The sequence below is a fragment of the Moschus berezovskii genome, chromosome 6, assembly GCF_049115385.1.
Source record: "Moschus berezovskii isolate FMDL1 chromosome 6, NW_MosBer_1.0, whole genome shotgun sequence".
Classification (NCBI taxonomy): domain Eukaryota; kingdom Metazoa; phylum Chordata; class Mammalia; order Artiodactyla; family Moschidae; genus Moschus; species Moschus berezovskii.
In genome coordinates, this window is record NC_142465.1 from 18,614,635 (window position 1) to 18,636,590 (window position 21,956).

At 37.4% G+C, this 21,956-nt stretch overlaps 1 protein-coding gene and 1 non-coding gene across 2 annotated transcripts in view; both read left to right on the forward strand.

Annotated features, from left to right (window-relative positions):
- Nucleotides 1-21,956, forward strand: part of LRRIQ1 (leucine rich repeats and IQ motif containing 1) — a 224,601-nt gene that overhangs the window by 65,120 nt on the left and 137,525 nt on the right. Inside the window, exon 13 of the mRNA XM_055396048.2 lies at nucleotides 5,308-5,401. Within this exon, the coding sequence (XP_055252023.2) occupies nucleotides 5,308-5,401 (94 nt within the window). The remainder of the gene's footprint in view (nucleotides 1-5,307; nucleotides 5,402-21,956) is intronic.
- LOC129537357 (U6 spliceosomal RNA) lies at nucleotides 18,972-19,075 on the forward strand. The gene has a single exon (XR_008682011.2). It is a non-coding gene; the product is annotated as a U6 spliceosomal RNA (small nuclear RNA).

Genomic DNA, 21,956 nt, shown 5'->3' on the forward strand with positions numbered 1-21,956 from the left:
GAGACACCCATCAAAAGTTTATTAAAGAATGATGTATTGATTTGGTTAAATAATCCCTCACCCTCAAACTTCCCCATCCCCAATTTTAGCCAGTCCCCTTGTAGAGATAATCACAGTTCTAAATTTGTCACCATAGGTTAAATCTGACTGTCCTACATCTTTATATTAATGGAATTTAGTATGTTCTTTGTTGACTCTAGATTTTTGCTTGGCATTCTTGTGATATTCCACCACATCAGTAGTTCAGTTGTTTGTATCAGCAGTATGTTTTTGTTTTCTGATGTGTGGTCCATTGCATGAATACATCACAGTTTGTCCATTTTCCTGTTGATTAATATTTTGTTTGCTGTTTGGGGTCAGTTCAGTTCAGTTGCTTAGTGGTGTTCGACTGTGCAACCCCATGGACTGCAGCACTCCAAACTTCCCTGTCCATTACCAACTCCCGAGGTTTGCTCAAACTCATGTCCATCCTGTCAGTGATACCTTCCAACCATCTCATCTTCTGTTGTCCCCTTTTTCTCCTAACTTCACTCTTTCCCAGCATTTGGGCTTTTCTGAAGAGTCACATCTTCACAAATGGTGGCCAAAGTACTGGAACTTCAACTTCAGCATCAGTCCTTCCAGTGAATATTCAGGACTGATCTCCTTTAGGATGGACTGGTTGGATCTCCTTGCAGTCTAAGGGACTCTAAAGAGTCCTCTCCAACACCACAGTTCAAAAGCATCAATTCTTTGGCATTCAGCTTTCTTTATAGTCTAACTCTCACATTCATACATGACTACTGGAAAAACCATAGCTTCGACAAGATGGACCTTTGATGGCAAAGTAATGTCTCTGCTTTTTAATGTGCCCTCTAGGTTGGTCAAAGTTTTTCTTCCCAGGAGCAAGTGCCTTTTAATTTCATGGCTGCAGTCACCATCTGCAGTGATTTTAGAACCCAAGAAAATAAAGTCTGTCCCTGTTTTCCCATCTGTTTGCCATAAAGTGATGGGACTGGATGCCATGATTTTCTTTTTTTTGAGTGTTGAGTTTTAAGCCAGCATTTTCAGTCTCCTCTTTCACTTTCATCAAGAGGCTCTTTAGTTTCTCTTTCCTTTCTGCAGGTGGTTTCATCTGCATATCTGAGGTTATTGATATTTCTCCCAGTAATCTTGATTCCAGCTTGTGCTTCATCCAGCCCTATGTTTCGCGTAATGTGCTCTACATGTAAGTTAAATAAGCAGGGTGAAAATATACAGCCTTGATGTACACTTTTCCTTTTTGGAACCAGTCCCTTGTTCCACGTCCAGTTCTAACTGTTGCTTCTTGACCTACATACGGGTACCTTAGGAGGCAGGTAAGGTGGTCTGATATTCCTATCTCTTTCAGAATTTTCCAAAGTTTGTTGTGATCCACACAGTCAAAGGCTTTGGCATAGTCAATAAAGTGGAAGTAGATGTTTGCTGGAACTCTTTTGCTTTTTTGATGATTCAATGGATGTTGGCAATTTGATCTCTGGTTCCTCTGCCTTTTCTAAATCCAGTTTAAATATCTGGAAGTTCTTGGTTCACGTACTATTGAAGCCTAACTTGGGGAATTTTGAGTGTGTGAGATGAGTGCAACTGTGAAGTAGTTTGAGCATTGCCTTTCTTCGGGATTGGAATGAAAACTGACCTTTTCCAGTCCTGGGCCACTGCTGAGTATTCCAAATTTGCTGGCATATTGCGTGCAGCACTTTCACAGCATCATCTTCCAGGATTTGAAATAGCTCAGCTGGAATTCCATCACCTCCACTAGCTTTGTTCATGGTGATGCTTCCTAAGGTCCACTTGTCTTCACACTCCAGGATGTCTGGCTCTAGGTGACTGATCACACACCATCTGGTTATCTCAATCATTAAGACTTTTTTTTGTATAGTTCTTCAGTGTATTTTTGCCACCTCTTCTTAATCTCTTTTGCTTCTGTTAGGTCCATACCATTTCTTTCATTTACTGAGCCCATCTTTGCTTGAAATGTTCCCTTGGTATCTCTAATTTTCTTGAAAAGCTCTCTAGTCTTTTCCATTCTATTGTTTTCCTCTGTTTCTTTGCATTGATCACTGAGGAAAGCTTTCTTATCTCTCCTTGCTATTCTTTGGAACTCTGTATTCAGATGGATATATTTTTGCTTCTTTGTCTTTAGCTGTTCTTTTCTCAGCTATTTGTAAGGCCTGCTCAGTATACCATTTTGCCTTTTTGCTTTTCTTTTTCTTGGGGATGGTTTTGATCACTGACTCCCGTGCAGTGTCACGAACTTCTGTCCAAAGTTCTTCAGGCACTCTGTCTATCAGATCTAATCCCTTGAATCTATTATATAGTAGTAAGGGATTTGATTTAGGTCATACCTGAATGGTCTAGTAGTTTTCCTACTTTCTTCAATTTAAGTCTTAAGTTTGCAATAAGGAGTTCATGATCTGAGCCACGTCAGTTCATGGTCTTGTTTTTGCTGATATAGAGCTTCTCCATCTTTAGCTGCAAAGAATATAATCAATCTGATTTCAGTATTGACCATCTATTTGGGGCACTCTGATTATAATGTTCCTATGGAAATGCATGTACAAATACCCTTGTAACATAAGTTTTCAGTTTTCTTGGAAATATGTTTAAGGATGTAATTCCTGGATAATAGAGTAGATGCATGAAAGTCAAAGTAAAAGTGTTAGTCACTCGGTCATGTCCAACTCTTTGTGGCCCCATGGACTGTAGCTCTCCAGGCTCCTCTGTCCATGGAATTCTCTAGGCAAGAATACTAGACGTGAAGTGAAGTTGCTCAGTCGTGTTGGACTCTTTTCGACCCCGTGGACTCTAGCCCACCAAGCTCCTCCATCCGTGGAATTCTCCAGGCAAGAATACTAGACGTGAAGTGAAGTTGCTCAGTCGTGTCGGACTCTTTTCGACTCTGTGGACTCTAGCACACCAGGCTCCTCCATCCGTGGAATTTTCCATGCAAGAGTCTTGAGTGGGTTGCCATTCCCTTCTCCAGAGGATCTTCCCAACCCAGGGAATGAACCTGGGTCTGCTGCATTGCAGGCAGTTTCTTTACCATCTGAACCACCAGGGAAGTCCCTGTTAGTGCATGTTTAACTTTATAAGAAACTGATAAAACTGTTTTCCCAAATAGTTGTAACATTTTACTCCCCCACATTAGAGTTCCAATCACTCCATTCTGTAGGGTTTTGGTATATTGTTGTGTTATCTCATTATGGTTTTAGTTTGTACTTCCCTGATGGATAATGATATTGAGCATCTTTGCATACCTTTATTGATGGTTTCTGTATATTGGTTTGTGTCTTTTCAAGGATCTTACCATTTAAAAAAATTTGGCTATTTGCTTTTATTGGTTTGAATAAATTCTTTATGTATTCTGGATGAAATTCTTTGTCAGATATATGTTTTGTGGGTATTCTCTCCCAGTCTCTCTTTTACCTATTAATTTTGTTAAGTGTATCTTTAGATAAATTTAAATTTCAGTTTAATTTTTTATTTTTAATAATTTTTGCTCTCTGTGTCCTTTGCAATATTTTTTTACATCCAGAATGAGATGATTTTCTGTGCTTTTTAACTGTCTTATAAAGGTCTTATAAGTTTTTACTTTTAGGTCTATGACCTACCTCAAATTAATTTTTACAAATGGTGTGTAGTCAAAGATGAGTTGTTATTGTTGAACAACTAAACAACATTTAGTTTTTCCAGAAACATTTGTTGGACAAACTCTTTTCATCATTGATTGACTTTTGTGTCTTTGTCAAAAAATTGATTTCCATTTGGTCCACCTTGATTCATGGGGTCGCGGAGAGTCGGACACGACTGAGCGACTGAACTGAACTGAACTGAACTGATCTACCTTTTAACTGATTTTCTCTTAATGATAGATCATATTTTCCCGTTTCTTTTCAATGTCCAATACTTTGTACACTGATCATTGTTCATACTACAGTTTACTGAGTCCAGCTATTGTTATCTTTCTTTTGAAGCGTAGTAAATATAATTCTAGCAGGCAGTTAAGGTATTGATGGGTAATTGTGTTTCTGTCGACCTTAATTTCATTTTCTCCCAGGGCAAGTCATTTTAATTTTCAACTCTCAGTACATTCTTCTGAGCCTAGGCGTTGTCTTCACTCCTAATACATGGTCTTTCTGGATTTTAGCTGAATCTCTGAGATGCTGTATTAGGTTAAGTCTTATCCGACTGGGCTAAAATTCCAGTGTCTTTCACTGCTGCATGAACTATAATCACTCAGCTCTTAGCCTAATAGCAGGTTATCTTTGCTAGGTATTTCAGAACGTTGCCCTGTCTAGCACTCGTCCAAGGAGCTGGGGTGAACCCTTACATATACTTTTCCCCCAATTCTCTTCCTACCAACATATACACACTCAGCTTCTTCTCAGTACTTTTCACCATAAATTCCAGCCTCATGTCTAAACTCTGCCTTATCACTCAGCAAAACAGCCTCTTTGCTTGATTTCCACTTTCTTGCTCTAAAGTGGTTAAATACTTTTAGGCAAAAAAAAAAAAAAAATTTGATTGTCAGCTTCAGTTCAGTTCAGTTCAGTCGCTCAGTCGTGTCCGACTCTCCGCGACCCCATGAATCACAGCACGCCAGGCCTCCCTGTCCATCACCAACTCCCGGAGTTCACTCAAACTCATGTCCACAGAGTCGGTGATGCCATCCAGCCATCTCATTCTTCGTCGTCCCCTTCTCCTCCCGCCCCCAACCTTTCCCAGCATCAGAGTCTTTTCCAGTGTATTTGCTTTTTTCTCCCGAGTCAGGCTTAAAAACAGGTGCTTCATGTTTATTGTCCAGTTTTATGATTGTTTTCTGTGGGAGAGCAATTCCAGTATAAATTACTCTTAATGTACCCTGGATTGCCGGATTGACCTACTGTTTTTACTTTTGAAAGTATAAATGTAATTCTGTTTAGGCAAATGTTCAATTTTTACCACTATCCAATTACTTTTGACTTTACTTTTTTATATGTTGTGGTAACGATCTGGCAAAGCTTGCTCTAAGCTGTTTACATACTAATTTAATTCTCACCCTGTGAGATAGATATCAACCTGAATTACCAAGCAATTGTATGATTTGCATAAATTCACACAGCTGCTAAATGGTAGAAATATGAATTATGATAGCAGAGTCTGCTCTTAATATGGTCTTTTAAAAACATATTCTGTAGAATAAATAATTTTGTGCTTTTAATACTCAAACAATAAAATGGTCATTTATATATAACTATTTTCCTTTATCTGTAATGCCTCATACTAATTTTTATTGTTTATTTTCTATAGATCTTACAAGTGCCATAAAGTGGTTTGATGCATGCTTTTCTCTCCATGAATTGTCTCTCACTGGAAACCCACTTCTTCAAGAAATAAACTGGAGGTAAATAAATATCGTTGCACCCTATGTATGTACTTTATTATAATTGCAGAGAACACAATTTGATGAAAATTGTTCTGTGTATATTATTAATAATTCCCTGGGAAAAGTAAATAAAGAATAATTCAAAAGTTATTCTAAATAGAACAGTTTTATAAAAGTAGTTTAAAAAATACCTTCTGCCTAAAAATAATTTTTTGTACATGTAAGAACTAATGCAAATTTTAAATGATAATTCTTATCCATACCACTGATTATATGACAATTTTAGTATGATGTTGACTTAGGTTTGTGTTTATAGAAAAGGCATTTTTGGGGAATTACTTTTTGAGTCATCTACATCCCATAGCTTGCCATTTAAAACTATTTCGTTTCTGGTAGTAATTTGATTTTGTTTTATTTTCTGAAAAGAGAAAGTTGGTGTCTGCTAAAGTATGTATTATAAGCCTGTGTGAATTCAGGCCTCTATTGGAATACTGCAGTAAGTACCTATATGTAAATGAAAAAATATACTTTGTGATTTTTTTAATGAGTTTTTTTTTTAAGTTCTCTAATCTGAAATTCTCAAATTATTCTAACATCATTTTCCCCAAGTTAGCCAACATCTGTTTAGTAATCAGGTTTTTTGAAGTAGTTTACATTTAATAAACTTTATCAGTTTTATTTATGAATATGAATATTGTATAAAAATCATCACAATCATTTTTATCACCTTGAAACATTACCTTATTCCTCTTGGTGGTGAGTCCCTTCTTCAAGTATTTTATAACCCTCTTCCAATGCTTTAAAAATGTCTCTCTCTAATTTAGGTCTTTTAAGAGCTCCTCCCATAAACTGTGGTGCTGTAGCATGATGCTGAGGATCAGTAGCCTGAGATGATCATGCTTTTCTCTTCTTTCTGACTTGTGCAGGGCTTCCACCTCTTTTGGATCCAGGCATCTTTTCTGGATCTTGGCTTCCTTAGATACCTGCTTTCCTTTGACTCCAAATCACCAGAGATGGTGTGTTGAGCTTAGCACCTGTACCTAAAGTCTGCCTAGCACTCTGAGGAAAGCTTGCCGATTATCTTCCTGTTCCACCCACCCCGAAAGCAGAAAACAACAAAATCAATAATGGGCTAATTTGTTACTAAAAGGATTGGTGATGATTTAGTTGCTAATCCATGTCCTACTCTTGTGACCTGCCAGGCTCCTCCATCCATAAGATTTTCCAGGCAAGAGTACTGGAGTGGGCTGATATTTCCTTCTTCAATTACAAGGATTAATTGTACATAAATAGATTTGTAATGAGAGTAAGTAGGTTATTCAAAAGCATGTATAATCATTGTAGGACTGATTTAAGAACTACAAAATACCCAAATTAGAACTTCTGTAATATCTAGTGGGGTTTGGGTTTTGTTTTGTTTTTAATGACTGTTTGCAAGCTATCACTGTTAAATTCACACACATCAGATTAATCTGAAAAACCATGTTTTTCTTGGTTATGGTAGGACTCCTGTTATGGTTTGCAACAAGTGATGTAATCTCTGCCTGGGTTTTAGTTTGTAAAATAAATACTAATATTAACCTACCTCAAAACTTGTTGAGGATCTGTGAAATACTGAGTAAATGCCCAAAATAAAATATTGTTATCTTTTTATTAAAAAATAAAAGTCTCTCCATTGTCTTATGGCTTTCACTGTTTCTGAGAAGAAGTCTGTAGACATTCTTGTCTTCATTCCTCTGTCTCTGGGTACTTTTAAGATTTTATCAGTGGTTCAGCAATTTGATTATAATGTGCTTTGATGTGGTTTTAGATAGATTTACTCTCTGAATATAGTTCCCTATGTTATGCAGCAGGTCCTTATTGTTTATTTTATATAAGTAGTATTATATCTGTTAATTTTGTTGTTGTCATTCAGTCACTGAGTCACGTCTGACTTTTTTGCAACCCCAGGAACTACAGCCTGCCAGGCTCCTCTGTCCATGGGATTTCCCAGGCAAGAATACTGGAGTGGGTTGCCATTTCCTTTTCCAGGGGATCTTCCTGACCCAGGGATCAAATCTGTGTCTCTTTCGTCTCCTGCATTGGTGGGCAGATTCTTTACCACTGAGCCACCAGGAACGCCAAGTCCCAGTGTATCCCTCTTCCCTGCCTTTATTCTTTGGTAACCATAAGTTGATCTTCTAAGTCTGTGAGTCTATTTCTGTATTGTAAATAAGTTCACTTGTATCACTTTTTTGATTCTACATATAAGTGATATGATATTTGTCTTTGACATATCTCACTTACTATGATAATTTTTAGTCCATCCATGTTGCTGCAACTCTGCTTAGAATTTATTGAACCTCTTGAATATAGTGGATTTATAGTTTCCATAAAATTGTGAAAAATTTTGGCCATTATTTTTAAGTATTTTTTTCTGCTTCCTTCTATCTTCTCCTACGAGAACTCCAACTTCACCAATATTAGACCACCTGATGTATCCTTGAAGTCACTATTGCTTTGTTCTTATATTTATTATTTTCTGCCTATATTTCAGTCTTACTAGTTATTGCTGTGGCTTCAAATCCCCTGATATTTTCCTCTTGTGTAACAGCTCTGCAGTTAATCCCATCTAAACTTTTTCAGTTCAGATTAGATATGATTTTCATTTCTACAAGTTTTCTTTATTTCTTTTTAATATTTACAGTTTCTCTCTTAATCATGTTCATATATTCCTGAATCATCTTGAACATATGGATAATATTTATAATAGCTGTTTTAACATCCTTATATGTTAATATCATCATCTCCCTCATTTTTAGGTCTATTTTTATTAATTCTTTTTTTCTGATTCTGATTTTCCTACTTCTTGCATGCCCAGACAATGTTGGTTATATTCTGGACATTTAAATTTTTCTACTTGTTGATTCCTTAATTTTCATCTTTTCCTTTACATAATATATGTTGATATTTTGCTTCTGACATGCACCATCTGTTTAATATGTTAGTTGGAATTAGTGAGATGATTTCAAAACTTCCTTTTAAGTTCTGTTAGGGAAATCTCAAATCTTTATTTAGACTAGTATTAATTTAGCCCAACTACTATGGCTCCAACTTTCTTAGTATTCTGCCTAATGTCTCTTCTATGTATTCTTTTGACTTTGGCTGATGAGAATTATTCTTATCCTCCTATGGGTTCCTGTAATATTTGCTGCCATTTGCTTCCCACTTGTTATTTCTCTTGGCTCTAAGTGATTTTTCTCTCACATATTCTCAGACTCATTTACCAGTTCTAGGTGAATTACATCCTAATATACTGAAAAACTTTGCATATGTAATTTGGAATTTTCTAGTACTGATGATGTTTATAGCCTGAACTCCTATCTCTTTTATGTCCAGCAGCACGCATTTGTTAAATGATTTAACATGAATTATTATAAATTTGACATTTGTAGCATATCAGGACATGGGTATATCAAGGCAAAACAAGCCAAAGTGGACTGGGCTTGTAGCCTAATTTAGCAAGGTGGATTTGGCAACATACTAAGTGTAGGGAAAGACAAGCATTTGCTAAAATTCAGGTAGGAAAATCTATTTCAGAATCCTAATTTTGAATCAAGTTAGCAAGTCTTATCAGTTTGATCAGATAGTGAAATACATTTATGAACAAAATACAGAGAAAAATGAATAACTGAAAAAAAGGTGGTGTACATCTGATCCTAAAGTGGAAGCAGCTGACTTTTTGCCCTGATTTGGTTTCCCTGTGATGTATGGCCATAGCCAGAAAGGTCCTTGTTTTTCTGAGTATTTCAGAGGAATATAAGATATCTTACCAAAAACCAAGGATCTGATTATGTTTAAAATCCCTGTACCTGACTTAATTCACCTGTAGAATAAGATAAGAGTATAGGGAGTGGTCACTGTTGTCTCTTTTTGTCTAAGATCACTGCAGATCTATGACATTCTCTTTCTAGATGTATTGGGTTCTTAAATTTGTTCAATGACCTTTAGTTAAGTAAATATCAGCTTTTTACACCAAGTCAAACACCTGTGTGATTTGCTGCTTACCAATAACTTGTCACAGAAGAGTTATCTTTTTGCTAGAAAATCTGTTTTTCTTTCTTTTTGCTTTAAAGCTGAGTTTCCACATAAATTTCTAATATTACCCTGTTTGATAGGCAAACGTGGTATGTTCCACATGTTTTAGAATAGGACCTGTCAACCTCTGGCTTAGAAGCATCTGTTTCCAAGTGCAATTTAAGTAGTGTAGCATGGAGGAAAGAGTATAACCCAGTGCGATGGTCATTAAAGCTGTATGCCCCTTCATCATCACCTGGGAGCCTGTTCAGTTCAGTTCAGTTCAGTTCAGTCGCTCAGTCGTGTCCGACTCTTTGCAACCCCATGAATCACAGCATGCCAGGCCTCCCTGTCCATCACCAACTCCTGGAGTTCACTCAAACTCATGTCCATCGAGTCGGTGATGCTATCCAGCCATCCCATTCTCGGTCGTCCCCTTCTCCTCCCGCCTCCAACCTTTCCCAGCATCAGAGTCTTTTCCAGTGAGTCAACTCTTCGCATGAGGTGGCCAAAGTATTGGAGTTTCAACTTTAGCATCAGTCCTTCCAATGAACACCCAGGATTGATCTCCTTTAGAATGGACTGGTTGGATCTCCTTGTAGTCCAAGGGACTCTCAAGAGTCTTCTCCAGCAAAATCGTACCCTCTGCCCAGATCCACCAAACCAGAAAGTAGCACATGATTCCTAGTAATCTTTGTCACGCCTTTTGAGTGATTCAAGGTGCACTGAAGTTTGGAAATCATAGTATTTTTTTAAATAAGGACATCTTCCTGCCCCATGCTTTGTGATCCTGGGAAAGTAGCTTAGCTTTTCTATGTCTGTGAATCTTTACTGGTAAAATGAGGATAATAATTGTGCCTATCTTATGGCATAGCCACTAGATTTGAATGGGATAATACACATATTCTGTTGATAATAATCCCTGGAATGCGGTAAGCACACAAAATTCTATTATTTACTATTACTAGCCCAACCAGACTGTATATGGGTGCTTATTCAGTCACCAAGTATTTAGTGTATGTCTACTACATGTAGTCAGTGTCCTAATATGTTGGACATTATAAGGGAAATTCAATGTAACCCATGATTCAAGTCACTTGTATAATCTTGTTAGAGATAGAAAATGTATGCAAAAAATGATAACCATGAAAGCTAATGACAACAAATACTGATATAACATCTACTTTGTGCCCAGCACTGTTTTCAATTAATCCTCACAATATGATAATGAAATAGCTACCTAATATCCCCACTTTATATTGGCAGAAAGGACTAAGTCACCTACCCAGTTTTACACAGCTAGCAAGTTGAAGACCCAGGATTCAAATCTATGCAGTCTAGCTCCAAAATCTGCTCTCAACTCAAATTTTAGTACCTAATAAACTACAAGTGTCATATGATTATTGTAGACAGCAGATATGCTTTAGAAATTTGGAAATATCTTAATTTAGACCAGGGGAAACTGCCTGCACCTAAGAGGCAAACTGCGTTAATCCTCCAATAGTTTGGTAATATTGAAAATCAGAGAGTTGCCTGGCACGCCTATGGTTAAGACTCCAAGATTCCACTGCAGGGTGTATGGGTTCAGTCTCTGGTTGGGGAACTAAGATCCAGCATGCCTCACAGTCAGTTCAGTTCAGTCGCTCAGTCATGTCCGAGTCTTTGCAACCCCATGGACTGTAACATGCCAGGTTTCCCTGTCCATCACCAACTCCAAGACCCTACATAAACTCATGTCCATCGTGTTGGTAATGCCATCCAACCATCTCATCTTCCATCGCCCCCTTCTCCTCCTGCTTTCAATCTTTCCCAGCATCAGGGACTTTTCCAATGAGTCGATTCTTCACATCAGGTGGTCTGAGTATTAGAGTTTCAGCTTTAGCATCAGTCCTTCCAATGAATATTCAGGACTGATTTAATTTAGAGTTGAGTGGTTGGATTTCCTTGCAGTCCAAAGGACTCTCAAGAGTCTTCTCCAACACTGCAGTTCAAAAGCATCAATTCTTTACACATTCAGCTTTCTTTATAGTCCAACTCTGACATCCGTACCATACATGACTACTGGAAAAACCATAGCTTTGACTAGATAGACTTTTGATGGTAAAGTAATGTCTCTGCTTTTTAATATACTGTCTAGGTTGGTCATAGCTTTTCTTCTAAGGAGCAAGTGTCTTTTAATTTCATGGCTGCTGTCACCATCTGCAGTGATTTTGGAGCCCCCAAAAATAGTTTCTCACTGTTTGCATTGTTTCCCCATCTATTTGCCATGAAGTGATGGGACTGTATGCCATGATCTTAGTTTTCTGAATGTGGAGTTTTAAGCAAACTTTTTCACTCTCATCAAGAGGCGTTTTAGTTCTTCTTCACTTTCTGCCATAAGGGTGGTGTCATCTGCATATCTGAGGTTATTGATATTTCTCCTGGCAATCTTGGTTCCAGCTTGTGCTTCACCCAGCCTAGTATTTCACATGATGTACTTTGTATATAAGTTAAATAAGCAGGGTGACAATGTACTGCCTTAACGTACTCCTTTCCCAATTTGGAACCAGTCTGTTGTTCCATGTCCAGTTCTAACTGTTGCTTCTTGACCTGCATACAGATTTCTCAGGAGATAGGTCAGGTGGTCTGGTATTCCCATCTCTTTAAGAATTTTCCAGTTTGTTGTGATCCACACAGTCAAAGGCTTTGGCATAGTCAATGAAGCAGAAATAGATGTTTTTCTGGAACTCTCTTGCTTTTTACATGATCCAGTAGATGTTGGCAGTTTGATCTCTGGTTCCTCTGCTTTTTTAAAATCCAGATTGAACATCTGGAAGTTCACAGTTCACATACTCTTGAAGCCTGGCCTGGAGAATTTTGAGCATTACTTTGCTAGCCTGTGAGATGAGTGCCATTGTGCAGTATTTTGAACATTCTTTTGCATTGCCTTTCTTTGGGATTGGAATGACAAATGACCTTTTCCAGTCCTGTGGCCACTGCTGAGTGCTGAGTTTTCCAGATTTGCTGGCATATTGAGTGCAGCACTTTCCCAGCATCAAAATAACAAGTATGTTTAATTTAATTAAAGGATCAAAATAAAAGTAAAAAGCACTTCTGATAGAGGAAATATTCAAAAGAGGAGGGAATGTGAAAGATGAAGTTAAGCTCTGTAAAAGACCAGTGTATTCAGGTAAAGTGGATATAGTGAGAAATACCACTGGAAAGAAGGAAGAAATCAAGTACTTAGGCTTACAGTGTGTCCAACTGGGCTATGTACCTGTACATGTTCCTTCACTTCACAGCAACTGAGTTGGCTTCTGTAATTATCGTTCTCATTTTACAGAGGATTTACTGAAGCTTAGATACCTTGTGATTTGCTCAGTTAGGAAGTAAGTGTCAGGGGTGTTATTTGAGTTCTGAAGCCTAGAATTTAAAAACTGTGTTCCACTTTTTCATGTGTTATATTATGGCCAGATAGTAAATTTCATGTCTAGGATAAAAAAGTCTCTTTTATCCTGAAAACATACACTTGAAACATGTATTTTTCAAGCCGTGTGAGTAAACTGCTCATGTGCATATCCAGTTCTACCACTTCCTAGCTGTTTGCCTTGCTCAAGTTACTTCATTTTGCTATGTCTCTTCCTTCATCTGTAAAATGGGTATAATAAGGTGAGTTTGAGTGAACTCTGGGAGTTGGTGATGAACAGGGAGGCCTGGTGTGCTGTGATTCATGGGGTCGCAAAGAGTTGGACACAACTGAGCGACTGAACTTGAACTTGAATAGTACCTATCTCTTAAGATAGATTCATTAGGGTAATATAGGTTATACCACACAACAGCAAACTCAGAAATCTATGTGGTTTCATCAATAGAAATTTTTTTGTTTGTTTGCATTATGTCTGATATGAGGTTGACCTGTCACTTCTAAGCAGATTCAGAAACTCAGCCTGCTTCTATTTTGTGACTCTGAGTCACAACACTTGAACATAACTTCATTTTTATAGGTAGTAGATTGTGGTAGGGGAAAATGACCACCAGAAAAACAACTGAAATTTAACCACTCTGCCCTCAAATCACTTCTCTCATATTGTATGGCCCGTAACTAATCACATGGCCAAACTAACTGCAAAGAAACCCGGGAAACATAGAACATGAGTATCAGAGTACAGAAGTCTCTAGGAGGAGTAAATATTTGTTACTCCTCACTTTATAGCCATGCCTAACAGAAACACGCTTGATAATGCTAGCCTTTATTTTTAAGGAGTTATAGAGAAATGTTCAACAGTTATATGAAAATGAAAACAGTGTTTGGGGAAGCTTGTTTTCAGTAGAAAACTGACAGGAAATTAAGAAGTAGCCAAATTAAATGAAAATGTTAGCATTAAAAATGGCTAAAATTAAGGGGTAGAAGTGGCCCCAGTTACTGTACAGATTCTTATAGAGTCCTTGTATGACACCCAAATTATAAATTATTTTTTGAAGATATACATTACTAAATTTAATTACATGATAATGTATAAATGTGTAAAAAAATACATGTTTCAGCCACTAATTTTTCTATTGAGCTTATTCAGTTTTACTTTTGTGATTGACAATGTCATTTTCTCAATTGACAATTTATGTTATTCTTGATTCTCTGTAATTATCAGTATCTGGAGTTCTAAAATTGGAGTCCTCAGACTCCTTGGGGACCCTAGTATTTGTGAAATTCTCCAAGTTTCCTGAGAAACTGATATTAGGACAAGTTATCATAGGAATTGTCAACGGTTAGTTAACATCAAATCAGACGGTGATCAGAAATGACAGGTATTTAAAGAATGTGTGTGTAGATGTGAAAAGGCCACCTGACTATGTTTCTAGATCTTTTGCCAGCTTGGTGAAGACTTCATCTTCTGGAATAGAAGCAGTCAAGGCCCCCATACAGGTGTGCTAACTTGCAATCTAGGACAGCTTCTCTTTCGTTGAGATTTAGAGCGCTAATCCCCAAGTTTGGGTCCTCACTTCTTGAAACCCATATAAAGAGTGCAGTTATGTCTGAAGGACTGTTTGACAGGTGGTATTATTTATTATCAAGATGTCTAATGGGTTGTTTCTAGAGAGATATTTTTATTTTCCAAAGTAACTATGGAGAATAAGTTATAGAATTGGTATACTGTGACAAATCAAAATCTCAGTTGTGTACATTATTCAGAGCAAGGGGATGATGGTTTTACTATTAGGTGTTGGGCAAATAGCTTCCCTGGTGGCTCAGAGGTTAAAGCGTCTGCCTCCAACACGGGAGACCAGGGTTCGATCCCTGGGTCGGGAAGATCCCCTGGAGAAGGAAACGGTAACCCACTCCAGTATTCTTGCCTGGAGAATCCCATGGACGGAGAAGCCTGATAGGCTACAGTCCACGGGGTCGCCTAGAGTCGGACACGACTGAGCGATGGAACGGAACGGAACGTTGGGCAAATAGGGCATGAATTCTGTAGTTGATCTGGTATCAATTACCATTTGAACAGCTGGCATATGGCAAGTTGTAGCAGCTAAAAGCAAATCTGAATAATATCCTGAATAATCTTTTATTTATTTTTTGTTATTTTGTTTGTAGAAAACATCAACACTTATTTCATTGAATAAAATATGCTTGTTGTAACACCTATTGATATAACCTATTGTAGGACATATATAAAGATAATATTCACATTTTACTAAACTTAGTATATATACTTTATGGTTTTAAAGAAAATATTTAATTAGAAATAATACTGAGAGAAAATAGATTAGTATTTATAGGTATAATTATTTAGCTATTATATTATCTATGTTTAAATTAGTCTTTCTGAACTAGAACAATACCAACTTGCAAATTTTACCTATCAAATTTCATATAGATCCAGTTGCCCTAATACAGCTTTCATAATTTTAAGAAAAGATTCACTTATCTAAATAGTTTAAAATCTAGTGACCTATAAAATATGGATTTGTTAATGAAAGGATCAACTCAAACTTTTACTCGTGTGTTTCGCTGAACTTTACATAACCCCTTGATACCAACAAAGGGATTAGTTATAGATTTTCCCAATTGGCTTCTTACTTTCATGTCCAGCCAGTGATAACACGAACAAAACTGATGTACTAAAAAATCTCTTTTTAAAACTTAATCCACAGACTCAGTTTGGAATTTCCTTTGGGAATGTGTTTCATTCATGAATGATTAATAGAACTTCTTAAGTGACAGAATATTCACCAGGAAGTTTTCACTAAATGAAATATTGATTCAGCCCTTGACTAGGAGGAGCCCAGCTGGAAAAACTAAGGCTGAGATCTCACAGTGTCCTTATACTTCATTTCAAACATGAATCAACTTGTTACAGCACTTTCTAATATATTTATCACGGAGTCTTTATAAGGCTGCATTTGAATTTAAAGCCAATCCATGAACTACTAATTTATACAAATCTGACTACTGTTCCTTGAAAAAAGATTAAAGAAAAAAAATTGTTCAAATAAAACATTAGCTCCAATCTGGATATTTATTATGTAATTCACAGATTTCAAGACACTGTCACACTCTTCAAGATCCCACCAACTACATGTTTACATCCAAAGGTTCAAAACAGTCTCACTAAAATAAACTGGGAACTATTTTATGTAAAGGTGATGAGTGTAACATCAAAATATTCCAAACATAAAAATTCAAGGTCTGTTGTCCCACATTCTCTAGAATTATTACATGTAGCTAAAATATTATACTTAATGAGTATATATCAGTAATTATTAATATATCCAAAATATAGCATTTGATGATAAAGCTATCACTTTTCCCCGTACTGATCTGGTGTCAATTAACATCTCAATAGCCTTGACATGATGGCAGTTGCACCACCTAGAAACAACTCTACTGTCCTGTGTTATCTCTGAATGTATCTTTCATTACGTTGGTTGTCTGGAACATAAACATTTATTTTATTAAATAAGATATTTGTGGTAAAATATTAATCTGATCCTTAATCAGATAAATTCTAATTTTTTTGCCTCTTGGATGGTATTGGTTTATTTGGTTAAAATGGCTCTTCATTCCAACCATCAAATATTTCTGAATAGAAATAATTGTTCTGAAATATTCAAACATATTTCTGAATTATTTCTTTATGTATTTTGTATGCACTGTTGAATTTTAGAATTACAGGGATAGTTTTCTAAAATCACCTTCACACCATTTATATAAAACTAATGGCAGTGTTAACCAGTGACATATCATTGGAATGTAACTGCCCAGAGACCACAGTGTCTCTTATTTTAGCAAATTCTTCTGATATCATTGATATATTGAGTATAAGTTTCGTTAAGAAAAATGCAACCTATTTTTTTAAATTTAAGATACTTTATAAAGATTTGAGTTTCAGTTTTTGTTTTTTTTCACTTCAAACTTGACCATCTCTGACTTTAGCATAACATGCTGTAGTCTATTTTCTTCCCAATGTAGTGGTTTTATTCTTTAAAGAGCACAAGAAAGACTGAATTTAATATATATATATATATGTATATTTCCCTGAACCTGTCAGTAGAGGTCTGTGTGTAGCTGAAGACTCTTCATTTCAGAAAACATCCCCAGCATGGCTGAAGAAGTAGTTCAGGGACATGCTTTTTCAGAAACACTACCCTGGGGATTGGAGACCCACATAAAATCTGCCTTGAATTCTCATCTCAATGAATTTAGAGAGTGACTAAGGCAAATACTTAGACTTCCCTGGTGGCTCAGACAGTAAAGCGTCGGGAGACCCAGGTTCGATCCCTGGGTCGGGATGATCCCCTGGAGAAGGAAATAGCGACCCTCTCCAGTATTCTTGCCTGGAAAAGCCTGATAGGCTACAGTCCATAGGGTTGCAAAGAGTCGGACACGGCTGAGCAACTTCACTTCACTTTAAGGCAAAGAGAGAAGTGTTAGACCCTGAGTTTCTCATGTGAGCAGCATGAGCATTGCCTTCTTTTTACTGACTCCTCATTTAGCCATATTGAGACCTGAAAGATGACGGCTCACAAGTGTCTCACAATTATTACTGCATCTGCACTGTCACCATGGGTGGTCTGTCCTGGTGAAAAGTTTTGTGTATACAACCACTTACTGAAATGATTATACCCTCAAGGAAAAGATAATTAGCTTTACCTAATCATCGCATGGACAGAGGAGCCTGGTGGGCTGCAGTCCATGGGGTTGCTACTAGTCGGACACAACTGAGCGACTTCACTTTCACACATTGGAGAGGGAAATGGCAATCCACTCCAGTGTTCTTGCCTGGAGAATCCCAGGGACGGCAGAGCCTGGTGGGCTGCCGTCTATGGGGTCGCACAGAGTCAGACACGACTGAAGCGACTTAGCAGCAGCAGCAGCAGCAACCCCTAAGAATGCAACTTATAATAATAAGATAATATGCTTTATTAATTTCCCTTCCAAGGTATGCATATGTGTGCAGTTGCTTCAGTCGCGTCCAACTCTTTGAGACCCCAGGGACCGTAACCTGCCAGGCTCCTCTGTCCAGGCTCCTCTGTCCAAGGATAGTCATTCCCTTCTTCATGGGATCTTCCTGACCCAGGGATCAAACCCATGTCTCTTAAGTCTCCTGCAGTGGTAGGCAGGTTCTTTACCACTAGAGCCTCCTGGGAACCTATTTCAAAGACTGGAGCCTCTCACTGGCATAACTCATTTCATCAGCTAATCAGGTTCATCCTGGAAATCAAGTTATCAGATTGATATTTGCTTGGTACCCAAAGAATTAGAAACGTTGCTATTCTCAAGAACTATTTCCACCTAGTTATTAAAAGCCTTTTATTTGCTCTTCTATAATTTAGGAGATTTAATTTATTTTTAATTTACCAGTAATAGAAATAGAGCATTTTTAAAGCATTATGAACACCAGTATAGTTGTAACTTTCAATATTCTCTATTGTCTTCCTCTCAAAAATCATTTTTTCACACTTGACATTTTACAATTATAATTAAATAAGTTATTTGGACATCACAATTATATCTTAAAGAAATTTGACTGGGTATTTTTATGAATAGTTAGAACACAATGTTGCTTTCTTAGCACTGTAATAAATTATTTGGTAGGACTGAATATTTCCTTGCTTTGATGATAAAGTGAAATTGAAAGTCACTCAGTTGTGTCCGACTCTTTGTGACCCCCTATGAGTTTCTCCAGAGCAGAATACTGGAGTGGGTAGCCTTTCCCTTTTCCATGTGATCTTCCCAACCCAGGGGTTGAAGCCAGGTCTCCCACATTGTAGGCAGATCCTTTACCTACTGAGCCACAAGGGAAGCCTTAGTTAAAGATTTCCTGTTATATTTAATATTGTATCTCTGAGGTGAATGCCTCTGCTTACCTTTTCACCTATGATGAGTAGCTATTATCTTAAGGTAATGTTCTGCTTTTGAATCACATCTTCATATGACTCTAAGCAGAAATACAATATATGCCAGATATTTAACCCTTTGTGGTAAGCATTATAGGTAGTTTTTGAATTGATAAGCATTTCTAACTTCAATCCACCAAAAAAGTTCAAAATAGTGCTAGCTTTGGCAGCACACATACTAAAATTGGAATGATACAGAGATTAGCATGGCCCCTGTGCAAGGATGATGCATTAATTCACAAGCCAATCTATATTTTTTAACATATGTAAAATAGATAGCCAGGGAGGATTTGCTGTATGACTCAGGGAACTCAAAACTGGGGCTCTGTGACAACCTAGAGGGGTGGGATGGGTTGGGAGATGAGTGGGAGACTCAACAGGAAGAGGACGTATGTATAGCTATGGCTGATCCATGTTGATGTATGGCAAAAACTAACAGAACATCATAATTATCCTTCAATTAAAAATAAATAATTTTTTAAAGCTCAAAATATATGTGCTCCAATTTTTAACAGCTTAAACTCTTTATTATTAGCAAAGCTTTTATCTGCTTCTTAACATTGTAAAACATTTGATAATTACCCTGAATAACCACATCTAAATCTAATTTTTTTTCTCTTATTTGTTATCTGTAAGGGGGAAATAAGGCAGTATTTCTGGAATGGTTGGAGGAGTGTAGGGAGCTAGTCAACTGTGTCTCCAGGAAATGGAAAGCTGTGGTATTCTTCTATTTTGTTTCATTTAAAAAGATGTATTTGTACCTGTCTTATGATGACTTTTATTTAATACCAAGGCTACCAAGATCATAAACTATACACAGGATGCATTATGACTTTGGTTAGCCTTATGCATTTTTGCCTTAATGGACCACTTCCTCCATTAAAAAATAATTAAAATTATATTTTACAACTGTGTTTGCACAAATAGCTATATCAATCCTGACTATACAACCTAGATAGAAGGAATGACGGTTATTAGGGCTTTGCCTTCTTAACTCTTAGCATTTTAGTACATCCTTCATTTAGTGTTTAGGAACTGTTTGTTTCATTTTTTAATTACCAAAATTTATTTTTAGAGCAATTTTAGGTGAACAGCAAAGCTGAGCAGAAAGTAGAGAAAGTTCACACACACCCCCAGTCCCTACACATGTGCAGTATCCCTCACTGTAAATATCCCACACCAAAGCAGTATACTTTTATTTTTTGGCCGTGGCGCAGGGCATGTAGAATCTTAGTTCCCTGACCAGAGATCAAACCTGTGTCCCCTGCATTGGAATCATGGAATGTTAACCACTGGACTGCCAGGGAAGTCCCTCAGCAGTACACTTTTACAGTCAATGAACCTCCACTGACACATATTTATCAGCCAAACTCCATAGATTTATGTTAGAGCTCACTCTCGGCGTTTTGCATTCTGTGGGTTTTGAATGTGCCCACCATGTGGCAATGTGTAGAATCATTTTACTGCCCTGACGATTCTCTGTGCTTTGCCATTTCATCCCTGCCTCTACTTTACCCTCTTGTTGTTGTTGCTGTTCAGTTGCTCAGTCGTGTCTAACTCTTTGCAACTCTTTGGACTGCAGCACGCCAGGCCTCCCTGTCCATCACCATCCCCTGGAGCGTGCTCAGACTCATTTCCATTGAGTCGGTGATGCCATCCAACCATCTCATCTTCTATCATCCTCTTCCCCTCCTGCCTTCAATCTTTCCCAGCATCAGGATCTTTTCTAATGAGTCGGCTCTTCACATCAGGTGGTCAAAGTATTGGAGCTTCCGCTTCAGCATCAGTCCTTTCAATGAATATTCAGGATTGATTTCCTTTAGGACAGAATGGTTTGATCTCCTTGCAGTCCAAGGGACTCTCAAGAGCCTTCTCCAGCACCATAGTTCAAAAACATCCAGTCTTTGGTACTCAGCCTTCTTTATGGTCCAACTCTCACATCCCATACATGACTACTGGAAAAACCATAGTTTGACTAGATGGACCTTTGTTGGTAAAGTGATGTCTCTGTTTTTAACATGCTGTCTAGCTTAGTCATAGCTTTTCTTCTAAGAAGCAAGCATCTTTTAATTTCATGGCTGCAGTCACCATCTGCAGTGATTTTGAAGCCCAAGAAAATAAAAGTCTGTCACTGTTTCCATTTGCCATGAAATGATGGGATCATCATTTGCCATGAAATGATGGGATCAGATGCCATGATCTTCATTATTTGAATGTTGAGTTTTAAGCCAGCTTTTTCACTCTTCTCTTCTACCTTCCTCTAGAGATTCTTTAGTTCCTCTTTGCTTTCTGCCAAAAAACATGTTGTCACTGGGATATCTGAGGTTACTGATTTTTCTCCTGGCAATCTTGATTCCAACTTGTGCTTCATCCAGCCTGTCATTTTGCATGATGTACTCTACATTTAAATTTAATAAGCAGGGTGACTATATATTCCCATGATGCACTCTTTTCCCAACCAGTCCATTGTTGCTTCTTGACCTGCATACAGGTTGCTCAGGAGGCAGGTAAAATGGTCTGGTATTTCCATCTCTTTAATAATGTTCCACAATTTGTTCTGATCTACACAGTCAAAGGTTTTAGCATAGTCAATGAAGCAGAATTCTGTTTTTCTGGAATTCTCTTGCTTTTTCTGTGATCCAGTGGATGTTGGCCATTTGATCTCTGGTTCCTCTGCCTTTTCTAAACCCAGCTTGAACATCTGGAAGTTCACATACTGTTAAAGCCTAGCTTGGAGAATTTTGAGCATTTCTTTGCTTGCTTTAACCCCTTAAAGCAACCATTAATCTTGTTGTCTACATAGTTTTGCTTTTTTTCCAGAATGTAGCACAACTGGAATTATACAATATATGCCTTTTTCAGATTGGCTTTTTTCACTAAGTAGTATGCATTTGCATTTCTTCCATGTTTGTTCATGGATGGATAGCTCATTTCTTTTTTTTTTTTTTTTTTAGATTTCACTAATATTTATTTATGGCCAAAGAGGCTTTATCCCAAGAATGACTAAAGTGTTTGACACAAAGGCAACTGTTATTAATAATCACAATAAACTATCACCCAATTCACTGGATTAAATAATGAAAAATGTGATGATTTCAACAGATGCTGGAACAGCACTTGATAAAGTTCAATAGTCACT